This window comes from Arachis hypogaea, chromosome 15, assembly GCF_003086295.3.
Source record: "Arachis hypogaea cultivar Tifrunner chromosome 15, arahy.Tifrunner.gnm2.J5K5, whole genome shotgun sequence".
Lineage (NCBI taxonomy): Eukaryota > Viridiplantae > Streptophyta > Magnoliopsida > Fabales > Fabaceae > Arachis > Arachis hypogaea.
In genome coordinates this window covers 150929347-150947863 of record NC_092050.1, presented here as the reverse complement: position 1 = coordinate 150947863, position 18517 = coordinate 150929347, and the positions used below count along the sequence as shown (strand labels likewise).

Genomic DNA, 18517 nt, shown 5'->3' with positions numbered 1-18517 from the left:
TTAGTTAAATTGATGTACTCCTGTACTCCTATATATATATATATATGCTTGTAAGCAAATACCAGTAATAAATTCACAATTCTTTCCCACTTTGCATCCCAATCATTTGGGACTAAAAAAAAATTAAAAGTAGAAAAATAACCATTTACACCAAAATAAAGTAATCTAGACAAAATTTGAGAGTTATAAATAAATTCTCTTGATGCTACAAGCTCTGAATAGTACAACAAACTCTTCTGTAATAAAAGAAGAGAATCACTTCAAAATGAAGCAACTTCCTTAGAGCTCCTGGCTAGCAATTATAATATACACTAGTACACATGAACTTGTATTTTTCAGCAGAAACTGCTTCAGATATCTGCAAAAACAGCCAAAACTGGAAATTTGTTAGAATTAATTAATGACGATTAAAATAATCCGGTTCCGTGATTACAAGTTCATTTTGAAAACAAGAGGGTCCTCACTCCTCTGAAGCATGTTATAGGCTCACCTAAGCATGCTTTATGAGCCATTCCAGTGTCTAAACTTGCATATTCCACGACGATCTTCTACAAAAGAGTTGCGAATAGACTGCAACATGGCTCGTACAGCAGGAACACAAGTCAATTCCTCGTGTTGCTCCTGAGAAAATAAGTTTAATGTACGATTTAACAACCGAACAGATCACGGTTACCTGAAAGCGATAAAGCAAAATAGAGAAATACCACTTCGGCAAGCCTGTCCTCAAATGACCCAGCATTTGTATCAGCACGCATGAATATTTTTCGATAGGCTGCTTTAAGGCTCCTGATCTGGATTATTAAACAAGAGAAAAGTTTAGTTGCAATGAAAAACAATTCAAGACCAGTAATTTTAAAATTTTTGTTAGTATAACCTCTGCACTGCTGAATCCACGTCGAGTCAGGCCCACTAAATTTAGACCCCGAAGCTCCGCTCTTTCTCCGGCTACCATCGTGTACTTTGGGACATCTTGTGAAACCTTCATTTATGTAAGAACATGACATTGTAGTTGCACACCTGAGTAATGTTAAATCATTTGGCATGGTAACAGTATTTGCTTTAACAAGTTATACAAGGAAAATTCGATATCAATAACACATTAGGCCCAGTTTAATCAACTTTCTATTAATCATCCCGATGACCAATAATGCTCTATTGAATTCCAAAATCAAGAACAACCAGATTCCTCATACAATACTTACTAATCACAGCCTTCATAAACTTTTTTCTAATTGGCTTAGATGTTGTATGCTATCCTTACATGATATCATAACAATCATATTTTTTTTGTTACAAACAGAAAAATTTGAAACGATGAGATTCAAAGTAAAACGTACCACGGAACCACCACCAAGAAAAGAGAAAGAGCCAAGATGGCAGAATTGATGAACAACCGTAGCTCCTGCAGTGTGAACATAGTCCTACATATGAAAAACATTAATTATTTTCCAATCCCCGCTTCATACACAGGAAATTAACCAAAGAAAATTTATCATGAAAGGTAGCATAGGTTATGAATAGGGCTTACTTCCACCACAACATGCCCAGCTAGAAGAGTATTATTCGCTAAAATGTTGTTGTTACCAATCTTGCAATCATGAGCAATATGACAAGATCCCATGATCAAATTGCAATCACCAATAACCTAGTCATATGAAGACGGTAAGAGTGTAAAAAAGGTATATATGTGTGTGCATCTGTGAAATATTTCCTTCGAAAGCAATTTACTAAAGCCATTGTCTTACAGTTTTATCGGTTGACTTGGAAGAGCGGTGTATTGAAGTATGTTCCCGAATATCGTTATTATCTCCAATTTCCAGGAAACATTCATCCTCTAGCTACAGGGTAAGCAAAATTTAGAAAACTTATTATGTTCCCAAAATAAAGAAAACATGAATTACAGGACTTTGCCACATATAACATTTGTGAACACACTGAAATTGATTCATAATATGGATGTCGTAATTTTAATAGTACAATAGGAAATGACAATTGACAAAATGATAACACAACATTATTAAAAAAAATCCCCAAACTAATTAATCTGAAACATACCTTGTATTTCAAATCTTGACATTTGACACCAATCACAGCATGATGCCCGATTATGTTATTGTTTCCAATGACGGTACATCCAGGATAATCATCACCAACAATAGCACCACTGCCAAACAGAATTCCCCAAACAATATTATGATCATGTAATCGATGAAAGCAAACTACTCAGAAGAAGAAAAACTTAGAAGAACATAATAGGATAACATTGAACTCACGCCATCATCATACAATTGTCCCCTATATATGTATTTCCAAAAATATGGCTTCCAGGATGCAGTTGACAACCATTCCCCAACTTCGCGGAGGGACTCACAGTACAAAAAGGTCCAATGGAAACCCCCTAAGCATAACAAGAAGAGACCCAACGAAAACTTAAGAAGTGAACATATGAGTGCACAGCAAATTTGCATTGATATCAAATGAAGACCGCAAAACACAATAATAAAGTAAACAACAATGCAAACTACAGGTACATATTAAGTGTCCAGAACGAACACCAAGCTCTTTACCTTAATACCATTATGCTTCATTCTTTTTACTTTCTGAATTGCACAACAGAAGGCAGAAGCTATGTCTGTCTTTTATTTATGGTAACAAAACAGACCATGAATTCATGTTCGGATACACTTCTTCTAAACTACAAATAATCTCCGCATCCCGTTCAAATCTTATGGTTTGACTAACAGAAGCAATTAAACAAACAAGTGGTGACCAGTGACCAGTACCACAAAAAAACAGGGACAGAGTCTAATAGAACACAAATTAAGGTCCAAATCATACAATTCTCATTCAAACGATATAATCTCCCTAACAATAGTGAATTCACTACTGGTATTTTCTTACAAGTAAAGTATATATATATATATAGGAGTACATCAATCTAAGTATCTAATTAACTAATATCTCCAATTAGCTTAAATAAATCACATTAGATGTAATAAACTAGGATAATGGAGAAAAGGATGAAACTTTGGTAGAATACTAGAACCCCAATAGAAGAAGAAGAAGTACCTGGCCGATGAGAGCATTGGGATGAACAATTGCGGTGGGGTGAATGAAGCATGGGTTTGTGGCAGTGTTGGAAGAGTGGACATTAACACTTTGCTCCTCCTCTGCAAAACCTGCAAAAACATGACACAGCACAGCAAAGAAGTGGCACAATCAAAGAGAGAGAAAACCATAATAAGAACCCAACAAGGAAGAAGAAAACAGAGTCAAGGTTGGTGGAGAGAGAGAGAGAGAGAGAGAGAGAGTAAAGTGATGGTTTACCGGAGAAGAAGCGTGGGTGGAACACTGAACTTGGGAGGATGCGGCTGCTGCGGCGGCTGAGAGCGGTGAGTTTAAGGAACAGCGACGACATCATTTAGTTTCAGTAGATGCTGCAAGCTAGCAACTACCATCAACCACTTGAATTTTGTTTTGACTAAATTACAATTTACAATTTTACACCATTCTTTCTTTCTTTCTTTATTTTTTGGGTTTAAAAAAAATAATTTTGATATAACTTTATATGAATTTATGTAATCATCGATGAACATTTTAGGGCAGTACTAATATACCCTTGAGTCAGGTTCTTGTTTGAACTTTATTAAATGGTAAATTATTAATTTATTTTCTTTATTAAAAAGATATGAGATTCAAATTCACCTCAATATTTTGTAGAAAATGATAAAATTGTATCTCGTTGGTCATCGAAAATATATATATATATATATATATTACGAGACATAAAAGTATAAAAATACATTGTTTAAAAGTTGTATATAAATACCCTTTATAACCTGAAAGTATTAGGTTCATAATTATCAAGTAATTATATATATTAAAATCAATCACTAATATATAATATATATTAAAATATATATTAAAAATAAATTAAACAACATATATATTCATATATAAATATATAATAGCTAATTTTAGTAACTTAATTTAATATGTAAATAATATAGTTGAGCTAGTAATATATTATTAGCTCCTAACATTCTATTAATTCACATTTAATTTATTTAAATATTTGTAAAAATAATAAATATAATTAATTAAAATAGTAAATCATTTTTAAAGATAATAATAATATTTTATTTAATAAAAAATAAATATAAGGGCAATTTACCCATATAAATAAAATGGATGAAAACTTTACTCAAATACACAAAATAGAAATTCTTTACGTACATGTGCATTTTCACACTTCTATGTAAATCGTGGAAAACTACCACGGTTTCTGATTTTAACATAAACCGTATGGTGTTTGTGGTTTGTGTGTAAATCGTGGCAAGCTCCAACGGTTTACGAAGAGAGAAAGCTAAGCATAAACCATGGCAAGCTTCCACGGTTTATGAAGGAGGAATTTTTATCATAAACCATTTATTTTTAGATGTTTGATTGCATCAATGTGGTATCATTTAGACTGCGCATGATAATTGTGACAGAATACATGTATATAATAGAAGCTCAAACCGCTTAAACTATCAAATACATAGCAGATAATATATTAGACAATTCTCAAACTTTTTTAACTATCATTTCCTGTTACTTCATTATTGTGTCATGTCATGCACCCAACAAAACTAATCTAAAGTAATCTAATCTTCACTCTCAAATCTCAATACTTACTCAATACACAATAGTAAAACAATTTTGTTAACACATTTATCGTATTTTTTTTAAGTTTTGGATTATAAAATTAAAGTATCAATTATATATATAAAATATATATTAAAATATAAAATATATATTAAAAATAAGTAAAATAATATATATTTATACAAAAATATATAATAATTGATTTTATATATATATATATATATATATATAAAGTTTTTTTTTTTGAAAAAATACAATATCAAATTTTTGAAATGTTAGACAATGAGTACAATAACTTTTAAAGAAATTTTTTGGCTTTTTAGGAGAAAAAAAATATTCTTCTTAAATTAACATTAGATCTCTGACAAGTACTCTTGAAACCTCATTAGACCTAATGTTAATTTAAGAAGAATATTTTTTTTCTCCTAAAAAACCAAAAAATTTCCTTAAAAATTATTGTACTCATTGTCTAACATTTCAAAAATTTGATATTGTATTTTTTCAAAAAAAAATTTATATATATATATATATATATATATATATATATATATAAAATCAATTATTATATATTTTTGTATAAATATATATTATTTTATTTATTTTTAATATATATTTTATATTTTAATATATATTTTATACATATAATTGATACTTTAATTTTATAATCCAAAACTTAAAAAAAATACGATGAATGTGTTAACAAAATTGTTTTACTATTGTGTATTGAGCAGTGAGTATTGAGATTTGAGAGTGAAGATTAGATTACATTAGATTAGTTTTGTTGGGTGCATGACATGACACAATAATGAAGTAACAGGAAATAATAGTTAAAAAGGTTTGAGAATTGTCTAATATATTATCTGCTATGTATTTGATAGTTTAAGCGGTTTGAGCTTCTATTATATACATGTATTCTGTCACAATTATCATGCGCAGTCTAAATGATACCACATTGATGCAATCAAACATCTAAAAATAAATGGTTTATGATAAAAATTCCTCCTTCATAAACCGTGGAAGCTTGCCATGGTTTATGCTTAGCTTTCTCTCTTCGTAAACCGTTGGAGCTTGCCACGGTTTACACACAAACCACAAACACCATAATCTGTGGTAGCTTGCCACGGTTTATGTTAAAATCAGAAACTGTGGTAGCTTCCCACGGTTTACATAGAAGTGTGAAAATGCACATGTACGTAAGGAATTTCTGTTTTGTGTATTTGAGTAAAGCTTTCACCCAATTTATTTATTTAGATAAATTGCCCTAAATATAATATCTAAAAGTTAGGACAAAAAAATAAAAAAAATTTTAGATATCCACAAATAAGTAAAATTGTAAGAATATATGAGTTAAGCTCCACTTTGGTCCTGAGATTGGCGAGTTGCACTGAATTAGTTCTCGAGATCCCAATTGCACTAAATTAGTCCCACAGATTTGTAAAAATGCACCACGTTAGTCCTTCTTCCAATTTCCGTCACCGGAGCACTGACGCCGTCAGTGACGTGGCCAGTTCTTGCCACGCTGGACCCAGCAACGATTAGATGACATGGCAATAAATTTGATTAGCTCCAATTTAGTCTTGGTCCCCTTTTATAACCAAGATTTCTGCTCTAACTTCTTCCTCTTCTTCTTCTACCCACTTTTTCTGGTTCTTCGTCTTCTTCCTCACTGTGCAGCTTTTTGGGTTTAGGATCATGAGTGCAAGTGGGAGCCAGAATTTCCTGCGATCAAACAGAAGGATCTCCAGAGGAACCAGTAGAGCATCGAGTGTTCCAGAGTGGTATGGGTGTGGCTGCCGCCCTGTTCTCCGGTGGTCCACAATAGAGGCTAACCCTAACAAAGTCTCAACTAATAAGAATTATACATAAATAGATATGTAATAAAAGCATTAAATTTTTATGAATAACTACAAAGTGATTTCTATCTAATCCTCGAAGAAATTGCCAAAAGAAATTACCAATAACCCATGAACTTGATAGATTTCATTATCACAGGAAATGGTGGATGATGGAAATTGAAAATACCTGGTATCTATGAGAAAGATGTCCACCATGAGGAAGATCAAGTGCCATGATTCTATCATGAGGTTTTAGCAATGTAGTATAAACTTGAAAATTTGAAAGAGACCTAGATAGAGGCTGAACGTTCACTGTAGTTTATGGGTAATAACATATGAGAAAAATTGACACCTAAATATTTTAAAATAATCTACTGAATATCAAGAAAGTTCATGAGCATTCATTTTGAAATTTAACCAGCAAAAAGTCTACAAGAGAATTCAACCTAAATGCTACTTCTGAATTCTGAACAAAAACTCGTGTGCCTCAAGTGGTAGAAGAAGAAAGGGAAAAAAAATAAAAAAAAAAGGGTAATCACAAAGAATATATCATGTCCACCTGCAAGCTTAGAACAATTAGAACAACAGGCCAATGACCAACAAGATGAAATAATGTGCAATCAACAAAGCCAAATAAAAGGTATACCAATATAGTTATTGTACAGTTGCCTCCCCATTTAGCTGAATCCAACCTAAATGCCTCGAGGGCACGCTTCTGACATAGTCTTTCTGCCATATCAATGTACCTTGAGGAAGAAAGGCAACAATTTTTTAATTGGACTAGAAGCAGGAGTCCAATAATAAAATCCAAAATGCTAGCCACTGTATATTATTGTGTTTGTTGAATTATTGAGAGGTGAACGAACACAAAGAAGAAAAGTGAGTTCCAATCCGTATGTAATGTTCTCCCTAGATGCGGTAATTTTGAACAGAACCACGATTAAAACAGAAATAATTTTGTTGTTCCATGGTCTCTGCAATCACATTGCACACAACAATTGTAGCTGCATAAATGAAGAGTCTCATGACCAATAACATGTATGTAAATAAATTACCTTCTATTGCCTAGCTTTTTCGAACTCAATTATATCAGCAATCTAAGGATCAACAACCTCAAGTGGGACATTCAATTGCTTTGGCCATTGAAAATCCCAACAATTTGAAATCAAAACCATCACACAACAACCACAATTAAACTTCTTTTTTCCTATAGTAGAGATGAATTGAAGTGATATCTTACTGTAACTCTTGGTCTCTTTTTGTCGTAGACAGCTTCATCAGAATTTGTTGGTTCTGTGATGTTGGGTGGTGAAGTGTTATCAGTCAGGGCAGCGGGCTTATTGCCTTCGATGGGTGCTGATTCTTCCACCATTGGAACAGAGCATAAAAAGAAACCCCTAAACACAGTCCCACAAAACATCAAAACAAAATCCTAACACAAAATCAGCTTTAAAACTTGTGAACTGACAATATACAAAACACTTAACCATGATCAACACACATCACAGCATTCCATTAAATTTGAAAAAAAAAATTTCATCATCACTAACCTCAGTGACGACACAGAAGATCCTGTAGTGGCAAACGTACTCTTCTGACAACTGCACAGCGAAAGTTGTGTTCCAATGGTATCGAGAAATCCTATTGCAGCCACCTGTTGCTACTTTGGGTCACTCATGGAAGAGAAACATTTTCTTCTTTGCACTGATGGAGAAGTAGAAGACGAAGAGTAGAAACAAAAAAAGGGTGCCTAACGTTTTATTTCTCATCACATACAAACGACGTTGTTCAAAGAGGTGTTTAGCGCCAAATTAGAAACGACCTCGTCTCATTCTGTCCAGCGTGGCAAGAACTGGCTACGTCACTGACGACGTCAGTGCTCCGGTGACAAAAATTGGAAGGACTAACGTGGTGCATTTTTTCGAATCTGAGGGACTAATTTAGTGCAATTGGAATCTCGAGAACTAATTCAATGCAACTCGGCAATCTCAGAGACCAAAGTAGAGCTTAACTCAAGAATATATATATATATATATATATATATATATATATATATATATATATCAAAGAAAAAATCCTATGAAAAAAATTATATTATCTGAGACAATAATAAAATACAATATAGTCAACAAATAAAATTAAAATTAAACTAATATAAAATTATATCACTTTTTTACCATAAAATTTTAATTAAATATTTTCAAACACTTATGTATAATGATAAATATTATTTATCATTAATATTATTTAATTATAACATATTTATGTAATTGAATATTTTTTTGTTGAGCATAGCCCAATAAAAAACGACAAAAAGAAAAAAAAAAACATAACAAAAGAACCAAAGACAAGAAATAAGGATGAAGTCCTAGGCTATGTTATTTATGAGCAATCCGAGCAATAGAGGTGTTTTAACCATTCTCTTGTAATGGAGTTACCCCGTGTTTTAATTTTCGCCAACTAGTTGTCCACACTATTTACATTTCATTGTATCAACACAAAACGCAGCTTTCAATTTTGTACGGTGTTTGTGTGAAAATTAGTAAAGTTAATTTTAGAAAATATATAAATAAATAATAATTAAATAAAATGAGAGGTAATAAACAATCTTAGTTTATAACCTTAGAATTTTAGTGGTTGAAAAAAGAGAAGAATTATATACCTCTAATTGACAGATGGTTCATATTGAAGAGACTCACCTATAAATTGAGTTTTTTTTTAATTCATTTCAATCAAGTCATCCAAAGAGAATAACATAATATTTCTTTGAGTAGTTTTCTTCTATATATAGAGAGAGAAGTGTGTTCTCCTTTTGTCAAGAGAGAGTGTTTTGTAGTCTTCTTGTGATAGAGAGAAGTTGTAATTCTCAAAGAAAGTTATTCAATTGTTTCCATATTTTATACAAATTTCTAATTTTTCATCTCTATATTTTGCTGTGTCATTTGTCTGGTACCTAACAGTGGTATCAGAGCCAAAGGTTGCTGATTAATATTTTTTTTTCCGCTGCGAGTTACCGTCTAAAAAAAATGGCAGCAAAATATGAAATTCCAAAATTCAGTGGGAGTAATTTTTCCATATGGAAATTGAAGATAAAAGCTATTATGAGAAAAGACAATTGCGTGACAGCAATTGAAGAAAGACCCACTGGAATTACAGATGAAAAATGGAAGGAGATGGATAACAATGCTGTTGCAAACTTACACTTGGCACTAGCTGACTCGGTTTTATCAAGTGTAGCAGAGAAAAAGACAACAAAGAAAATTTGGGATGCTCTCACCAAATTATATGAAGTCAAGTCACTACACAACAAGATATTCTTGAAGAGAAGACTTTATACTCTTCGAATGAGTGAGTCCACATCGGCAACGGATCACATCAACAATCTAAATACGCTATTTTCCCAACTCTCATCGTTGGAATATACCATAGCGGAAAATGAACGTGCAGAGCTCTTACTTCAAAGTCTACCAGATTCATATGATCAGCTTATCATTAACTTAACTAATAATGTTTTGACTGATTATCTTTCTTTTGATGACATGGCTGCTGCGGTTCTTGAAGAAGAATCTAGGCACAAGAATAAGGAAGATAGATTAGAAAGCTCAAAACAAGCAGAGGTTTTGTTGATGACAAGAGGAAGATCAATGGAGCGTGGTTCCAGTGGGAGTCAAAGTAAACCAAAGTCACAAAGTAAGAAGCAGGTCAAATGCTACAATTGTGGTAAGAGAGGGCACTTCAAGAAAGATTGTTGGAATAAGAAGAGTATAGAGAAGGTTCCAGAAGGATCAAGTTCTCAAGGATGTGTTGCGAGCACCTCTATTGATGGAGAAATCCTGTATGGCGAAACAACAATTGGTTCTAAAGGCAGCAAGCAGCTCACTGATGTTTGGATTGTTGATTCAGGAGCAACATGGCACATGACTCCTCATCGTGATTGGTTTTGTACATATGAACCTGTCTCGGAAGGATCGGTGTTTATGGGAAACGATCATGCCTTAGAAATTGTTGGAATGGGTACTGTCAAAATAAAAATGTTTGACGGTTCTATTCGTTCACTTCAAGGGGTAAGACACGTGAAAGGCTTGAAGAAGAATTTGTTGTCGATTGGGCAATTGGATGAACTTGGATGCAAGACCCATATTGAAGGTGGGATCTTGAAAGTTGTTAAAGGAGCTCTTGTGGTAATAAAAGCAGAAAAGATTGCAGCAAATCTATACATGCTTGTGGAAGATACTTTGCAAGAGGCAGAGGAATCAGTTGCTTCATCAAGCCAAGAAGAAATGACGATGATATGGCATTGCAAACTGGGCCACATGTCAGAACGAGGCTTGAAGATTCTTGTAGATTGTAATCTTATTCCCGGGCTCAAATCGGTAAACTTACCGTTTTGTAAGTACTGCATTACAAGCAAATAACATAGATTGACATTTGGTAGATCAACTGCTCGGAGCAAGCACATATTGGAGTTGATTCATTCTGATGTGTGGGAATCGCCGGAGATGTCCCTAGGAGGAGCAAAATATCTTGTATCATTTATTGACGATTACTCTAGGAGGCTATGGGTGTACCCGATTAAGAAAAAGTCAGACGTGTTTGTGATGTTCAAAGAGTTCAAAGCAAAGTTAGAAGTTGAATCTGGAAAGAAGATCAAGTGTTTAAGGACAAATAATGGAGGAGAATATGTTGATGGTGATTTTCTAACATTTTGCAAGCAAGCAGGTATTCAACGACAATTCACAGTTGCATATACGCCTCAGCAAAATGGTGTAGCAGAGCGAATGAATAGGACTCTCCTAGAAAGAGCACGAGCTATGTTGCAAACTGCAGGTTTAGCCAAGTCTTTTTGGGCAGAAGCTGTTAAAACCGCCTGTTATGTGATAAATCGGTCACCATCAACTGCAATTGGGTTAAAGACACCAATGGAGATGTGGCAAGGTAAGCCACCTAATTATTCTTCTTTACATATATTTGGTTGTCCTGTGTACGTGATGTAAAATTCCCAAGAAAGAACAAAGCTAGACCCAAAGTCTAGAAAATGTATATTCTTGGGTTATACTGACGGAGTTAAGGGGTATCGCCTGTGGGATCCCACTGCCCGCAAGGTAGTTGTCAGTAGAGATGTAATATTTGCAGAAGATGAATTGCAAAAGGAACAAGAAAATGACAGCACTGTTAAAGAGATAACCACTGTTCAAATAGATGAAAAATGTAGAGAAGATGATCTTTCTGAAGTAGAACCACAGCACGAAGAACAAGAAGCAGAGGCCAATGACATAGAAGTTCGTCGATCCACTCGACAAAGAAGAACCCCATCATGGCACTCAAATTATGTTTTAACAAACCATGATGCATATTGTCTTTTGACAGAAGATGGAGAGCCAACAACTTTTATGGAGGCTATGCGCATTCCAGACGCTTCTATGTGAATGACAACAATGCAAAAAAAAATTGAGGCATTACATAGAAACCATACCTGGAAACTTGTTGAACTTCCAGCAGGTCGGAAAGCCATTGGTAACAAATGGGTTTACAAGATCAAACGAGATAGTAATGATCAGGTGGAATGATATCGTGCAAGATTGGTTGTCAAGGGATATGCTCAGAAAGAAGGTATTGACTTCAATGAAATATTTTCTCCGGTGGTGAGACTAACTACTATTAGAGTAGTTTTGGCTATGTGTGCTGCATTTGATTTACATCTAGAGCAATTAGATGTAAAGACTGCTTTTCTTCATGGAGAACTTGAAGAAAAGATATATATGCTCCAACCAGAAGGTTTTGAAGAACAAGAAAAAGAAAACTTGGTTTGCAGGTTAACTAAATCTCTGTACGGTCTAAAGCAGGCGCCAAGGTGTTGGTACAAGAGATTTGATTCGTTCATTATTAGCCTTGGATACAACAGACTTAGTTCAGATCATTGTACTTATTACAAGAGGTCTGGTGATAATGATTTCATCATTCTACTGTTGTATGTGGATGACATATTGGTGGTAGGTTCCAACAAAGATCAAATCCAAGAATTGAAGGCACAGTTGGCTAGGGAGTTTGATATGAAAGACTTGGGACCAGCAAACAAGATTTTAAGGATGCAAATTCACCGAGACAAAAAAGATAGGAAGATTTGGCTATCGCAAAAGAATTATTTGAAGAAAATCTTGCAACGCTTTAATATGCAAGAATGTAAGCCAATTTCAACCCCACTTCCTATGAATTTCAAATTATCCTCAAGTATGTGCCCTAGTAGTGAAGCAGAGAGGATGAAAATGTCTCGAGTACCGTATGCATCAGCGGTGGGAAGCCTTATGTATGCCATGATCTGTACAAGGCCAGATATTGCTCAAGCAGTTGCGGTGGTAAGTCGATTTATGGCAGATCCGGGTAAAGAGCATTGGAATGTTGTTAAGAGGATCTTGAGATACATCAAAGGAACCTCAAATGTTGCATTATGTTTTGGAGGATCAGAATTCATTGTCAATGGATATGTCGACTCAGACTTTGCAGGTGATCTTGATAAACGAAAATCTACTACAGGCTATGTGTTTACACTTGCAGGAGGAGCTGTGAGCTGGCTATCTAAATTACAGACTGTTGTAGCTTTATCTACTACAGAAGTTGAATATATGGCAGCTACACAAGCATGCAAGGAAGCTATTTGGATCCAAAGGTTGATAGAAGAACTCGGGCACAAACAACAGAAGATTTCTGTGTATTGTGATAGTCAGAGTGCCTTGCACATTGCAAGGAATCCTGCCTTTCATTCAAGAACAAAACACATTGGAGTACAATATCACTTTGTTCGGGAAGTAGTAGAAGAAGGAAGTGTTGATATGCAGAAGATTCACACTAAAGATAACCTAGCAGATGCCATGACAAAACCAATCAACACAGAAAAGTTTGAATGGTGTAGATCCTCATACGGCCTATGGAATACATGAGCAACATGAATTTTGAAAATTTATCAAAATTAGCTTTAAGTGGGAGATTGTGAAAATTAGTAAAGCTAATTTTAGAAAATATATAAATAAATAATAACTAAATAAAATGAGAGGTAATAAACAATCTTAGTTTATAACCTTAGAATTTTAGTGGTTAAAAAAAGAGAAGAATTATATACCTCTAATTGACGGATGGTTCATATCGAAGAGACTCACCTATAAATTGAGTTTTTCTTTAATTCATTTAAATCAAGTCATCCAAAGAGAATAACATAATATTTCTTTGAGTAGTTTTCTTCTATATATATAGAGAGAAGTGTGTTCTCCTTTTGTCAAGAGAGAGTGTTTTGTAGTCTCCTTGTGATAGAGAGAAGTTGTAATTCTCAAAGAAAGTTATTCAATTGTTTTCATATTTTATACAAATTTCTAATTTTTCATTTCTATATTTTGTTGTGTCATTTGTCTGGTACCTAACAGGTTGAGTTCAAAAATCTTGTATCGTCAAATTTTCTTTCATGTTTGTCAGGGATGTACCGATCAAATCACTCAAATTTAGGACAGTAACTCCTGATAGCTTACTAGACCTATGGTGAATCCAATTGTCATCTTCTGTTTGGAATACACAACTAAATTTCGCTAGCTCTTCTTTTTTTAATACATTTCTACAATAATTAAATTTTCGAAACCATGAGTTAGGAGGCAAATGAATCAGCTTATAGATGTTAAAAATTTCTGATTTTCTAAAAGTTTTCGTTATAGCACGCACTTTGATTCACCAAAGAAGCAGAAAAGCATTTATTAGTGATGAGTTCTTCGTACTGTTAATATTCAAGTGTGAGGAGTGCATGAAATTAGTCCCACATCAAAGAAAACAAGAAAGAGTGGGGAGTTTATAAGATGAGAGATCCATTAAAATTAACTTGACATCTTAAGGTTTTGAGTTAGATGTGATGTCTTCTCATTTAATATTCTCTCGTTTGATTCCTTCCCAAAACTAGAAAGTGGGGGAGATTGCTAACTGCATGAAGTTAGTCCCACACCAAAGAATAAATTTTAAAATTTTTTTGCTAATATTTTTTTTTTAGTCATTAAACATTTGCTTAATAACAGTATCTCTTGAAAGGTTGAATGAAGAGGGAATATCAGTAATTTAATACAAACAAATGTAGAGTGCCAAGAAGGGGCATTTCGGTGATATAACAAACACAACATATATAATAATATAAAATAAAATATATATAAATGTGCACTAACTAGTTAGCAACGGTCATATGATATCTCATCAAAATCAAAAACAAATCAGTGCAGTGAAGTGAATGACGGCGCAGCTCAATAAATGGTAGCAGTGCCAAATCAGGATCACCATCATTCCTCCTTCATCTTCAAAAGGCTCAAGAGGGAGGAATGCAGCCACACCAAACATGATTCTATCTTCTCCAAATGGAAGGTTCTTCATACAATAATATTACATATTTACAAAACACAAAATTGCTTACTTCAAAGGAATTTGATCAATTTTGTTGCTGAATTGTTGCAGATTTTAATTGGTGCTTCCGATTGGGAAGATCATTCAAAGGGAAAAGAAGGATGTGCAAGATACAGGATCCATAACCTGCCAGAAAAAGCTTGTCCAGGTGTATATGAGCTTGGAATAGCTGTGTCATCAAGGAGTGATTTGGGGAGGCAAATTTACAAACTTGCCCCTGAGTGTGTAGTTGTGACTTACCTTGGAGAAACTGATAATGTAAGGGATAGGTTGCAATGCTATGGCAGAGATGGATCTCATTTGCACACCAAAACTTCTCTTGAATACTCAATTTATGATTCTCTCCAAAAGAAGAGGCCATTGTTTCAAGAGATTTTTTCACAGGGATACCCTATTGTTTATAGATGGGTTGCTGTAAGTCTTTTCTTACACATTTCATTTCAACTTTTTCAATCCTTAGGTTCTCCTATTCTTAAAGTCTTTGGTTCTATGTCGATGTGTTGCTTGATAATATGTCTAAAAGGAAGACTCTTTCTTTGTTTCTTTTTTTTTTATTATTATTTTAGGGTCAATAGTTCTCAATCTCATAGTTTAATCAGCATGAACATTCATAGTCACAAGTGTCTCAGATGAAAATTCTTAGTTATCAAATATTGGGATACAAATCTACAATTAATATGAAAACACGTATGAGAAATTCAACACAGAAGTTTGAATAAGGTTAAATGGTTCTCTTAGTCCCTACACCATTTTAAATTTTATAATTAGATTCTTATGATGCAAAAGACGTTAAAATTAATAGAATATTTTTTTTTTCAAATTAAAAATACTCATACTTAAGAGCTAAATCCCTATACTTAAATGTCCTCTCATCTTCAAAATATTCTATTAACTCTAACGTTTTTGGCGTAATAAAGACTTAATTACAAAATTCAAAACGATATAAGAATTTATTTGAAAGCTTTTAACTATGAGGACTTAGTTATAAACAAAATTCAAAACGATGTAAGAATTTATTTGAAAGCTTTTAACTATGAGGACTTAGTTATAAATTTGGTGAAATTATAAGATTAACAGAGCATTTTAACATTTGAATAATGCAATCTTTTTAACTACAATGATTATTACTGTTTTGATGAACAGATGAACAATAAAGAAGAGGCCAAGAAAATAGAGTCTCAGCTGCTCAAAACATTTGATTATGCATGGAATATAAGCAGTAATGGTTGCCGGCGGCCGAACGATATTCTTCAAAAGATAAACAAGATTTCTTCCAGCACAAGAACAATCTCAAATATGGCCAGGGAGCTCCTACCTTTCACTCGAAAACAAGTCGGTATCCGAATCAAAGTAGATGAAGAAGAAGAAGACAGTGATGGCATCTACAGTTTCCTATCTAGGGTGTTCAAATTCAACAAATCAAGGCCTAGGAAAGTCAAAAATATCGTCATTGCCAATCAGCAGGATGCTATAATTTGTGGGGTGGCTTTAGGTGATGGTTCTGTCTGTATAAATACACCAGCTGAAAGAAGAAAGAGGTGTCCTCAACACAAAGGAATGAGAATTAATAATGTGTCCCCTGCCAAAGCATTTGTATCCCCAAAATCAAAGAGCAATTTGGTTTCAGAAATCAATAAGTTTATGGACCAAAATGTTAGCAATGATGATGTACAAGGCATTCCAAAAAAACCAGTTGAAGAGAGTAGTAGTGAAACCAATATATGTGGAATCATATTGTATGATGGTTCACCTTGTAGGAGAGTACCGGTTAAAGGAAGGAAAAGGTGCCAAGAGCATAAAGGAAAGAAAATTTGTGCCAAGCAGAAGATGATTTAAGGATTTGGTGATTTGTTCTGTTGTTGTATAAGGTAACTTGTTAGATTATGTTTAATGTCCAAAAGGAAAGTGAGTCAACACAAGAAAATGTGAGGACATCAAGTCCTAATTCTGTTGGTTGACAAAATATAGAGGAAAATAATGTATTTAATGTTTCATGTTGTTGTAATATGAATTGTATTTGGTGTTTTACATTGTTTTATAAATTCAATGTTAAATCTGTTGTTGTTTTAGAAAATTCTTCGCTGTTAGAGAATTAGAAATTTTCAAACTCAGTAGTTAAGTAGAGTAATAAGAAGGAATGTGCATTCAGCTAATGTTAATATCACAAAACTCTCTTTTAATTAGTCCATGATAGATACAGGTTATATTGTATTTGTAAAATTTATTGTTGCTGAATAAGCTTTTTAGAAATCTAAATTATTGATATATTTATCTTTTTCGAAATCAAAATAGTAATACGGAAGGGAGTTTTGAGTTTTCTCCGTGTGACTTTAAGATTATGGATTTAAGTCGTGTACATTACATCTTTTGAGTATAACTCCTTCTTAAACTCTGCGTTAACACAAGATGCTTGTCCATCAAATTATTCTTTTTTAAATCTAAAATAGTAATATAAGAATATATAAAATATATGATATTTCATATAATAACAATGATTTTATTTAAAGCAAGAAATAATTATGTTTATATCCATTTTATGTTTTTTCTTTTTTAATCAGACCTAGAATCTCATTAGTTACAAACTTACAATGTATTCACAGTTCACATAGTCTCTATCAGATATCACAATACCAAATTTATCATGTGTTAATTACATGTCCTAGATAAAGCAAAGAGCCAATTATATGAAAAAAAAAAAAAAAAAAAACCTTAGACGAAAATATTGAGACGGCTTTTTTTATTGAAATAAATATAAAACTTTTAGTATTAAAACGAGTCTAAGTCTAAAAAAAAAAAATTAAGTACAAATTAAATGGGATAAGATAACCTCTCTAGCATTCTCACAGAGGATTTTTGACTCACTATAAAAGAGAGTTATTCTAAAAGGTGGATACTACAATGAAGATTTTATAATTGTCTTCGTATGAATATATTGCTTTTTGATCCTTGGATGATGGATTGTATGGTTAGATTTTGATATTTATAAAAATGTTATTTTTGTTTAAAGTGTGGCTAAATAAATAAACCACACTTTTAACCAAAGCATCTTCATGAGAAAATATTTTTACCATCTTTATTGTAGTATCCACCATTCTAAAATAAAAAATTTATTTCTAAATTTACGTTATTTTAAGCCAAATTACACATCTATATATCTATACAAAAAGAACTCTACAATTTTGTCTTTTTAACTCATAAATTTTCCTAACAAAAAAGTTTGGGTGTTGCACATTACACTTGCTCCTATTGATTGAATAAATCACTGGTTGTGAGAACTTGTTTCATCTCCAAAAACCAAGCTAACTTCAAGCCTTGAACAATGTCCCAGAATTCTGCCTTAAATGCTGAACAACAACCTATATTGTGGGAAAATCCTACCACCCATCTACCTTCTTCATTTCTAATTATGTGAATATCTACACTTTTTAGAGTTTGCATATATGAATTAGTAAAATTTAGATTTATTCTGTTGGTCTTTAGTTTTATCAAATTTTTTATTAGATCTCTATAATTTTTTTTTAATTAGATTCTTATACAACTTTTAATTTTATTATTAGGTTCTTTTTAGTGTAAAAAATATTAGAATTAATTGAATATTTTTTTACAAATTAAAA

General features: G+C 33.0%; 2 protein-coding genes across 5 annotated transcripts; one reads left to right on the top strand and one right to left on the bottom strand.

The window, feature by feature from the left end:
• On the bottom strand, window positions 1-3580 carry LOC112751336 (probable acyl-[acyl-carrier-protein]--UDP-N-acetylglucosamine O-acyltransferase, mitochondrial). Of its 4 annotated transcripts, none has more exons than XM_025800427.3 (11): window positions 3328-3580; window positions 3070-3179; window positions 2274-2398; window positions 2056-2164; window positions 1746-1838; window positions 1529-1645; window positions 1338-1421; window positions 875-979; window positions 705-791; window positions 491-621; window positions 1-358 (listed from the first exon to the last, which is right to left on the bottom strand). In XM_025800427.3, the coding sequence occupies exons 1-10, from the start codon at window positions 3419-3421 to the stop codon at window positions 502-504; spliced, it is 1044 nt and encodes a 347-aa protein (XP_025656212.1). In that variant the 5' UTR covers window positions 3422-3580; the 3' UTR covers window positions 1-358; window positions 491-501. The 4 variants fall into 4 exon arrangements, with proteins under 4 accessions (XP_025656212.1, XP_025656215.1, XP_025656214.1 ...); XM_025800430.3 differs by having other exon boundaries at window positions 491-570; window positions 674-791; window positions 3328-3570; XM_025800429.3 differs by having other exon boundaries at window positions 1-376; window positions 3328-3570.
• A 10083-nt stretch (window positions 3581-13663) lies between these two features.
• Window positions 13664-16977, top strand: LOC112751335 (protein EFFECTOR OF TRANSCRIPTION 2). Its single transcript, XM_025800426.3, has 3 exons — window positions 13664-14864; window positions 14955-15317; window positions 16047-16977. Exons 1-3 carry the CDS (start codon window positions 14754-14756, stop codon window positions 16737-16739), a joined length of 1167 nt encoding a protein of 388 aa, XP_025656211.1. The 5' UTR covers window positions 13664-14753; the 3' UTR covers window positions 16740-16977.
• Window positions 16978-18517: the final 1540 nt, after the last annotated feature.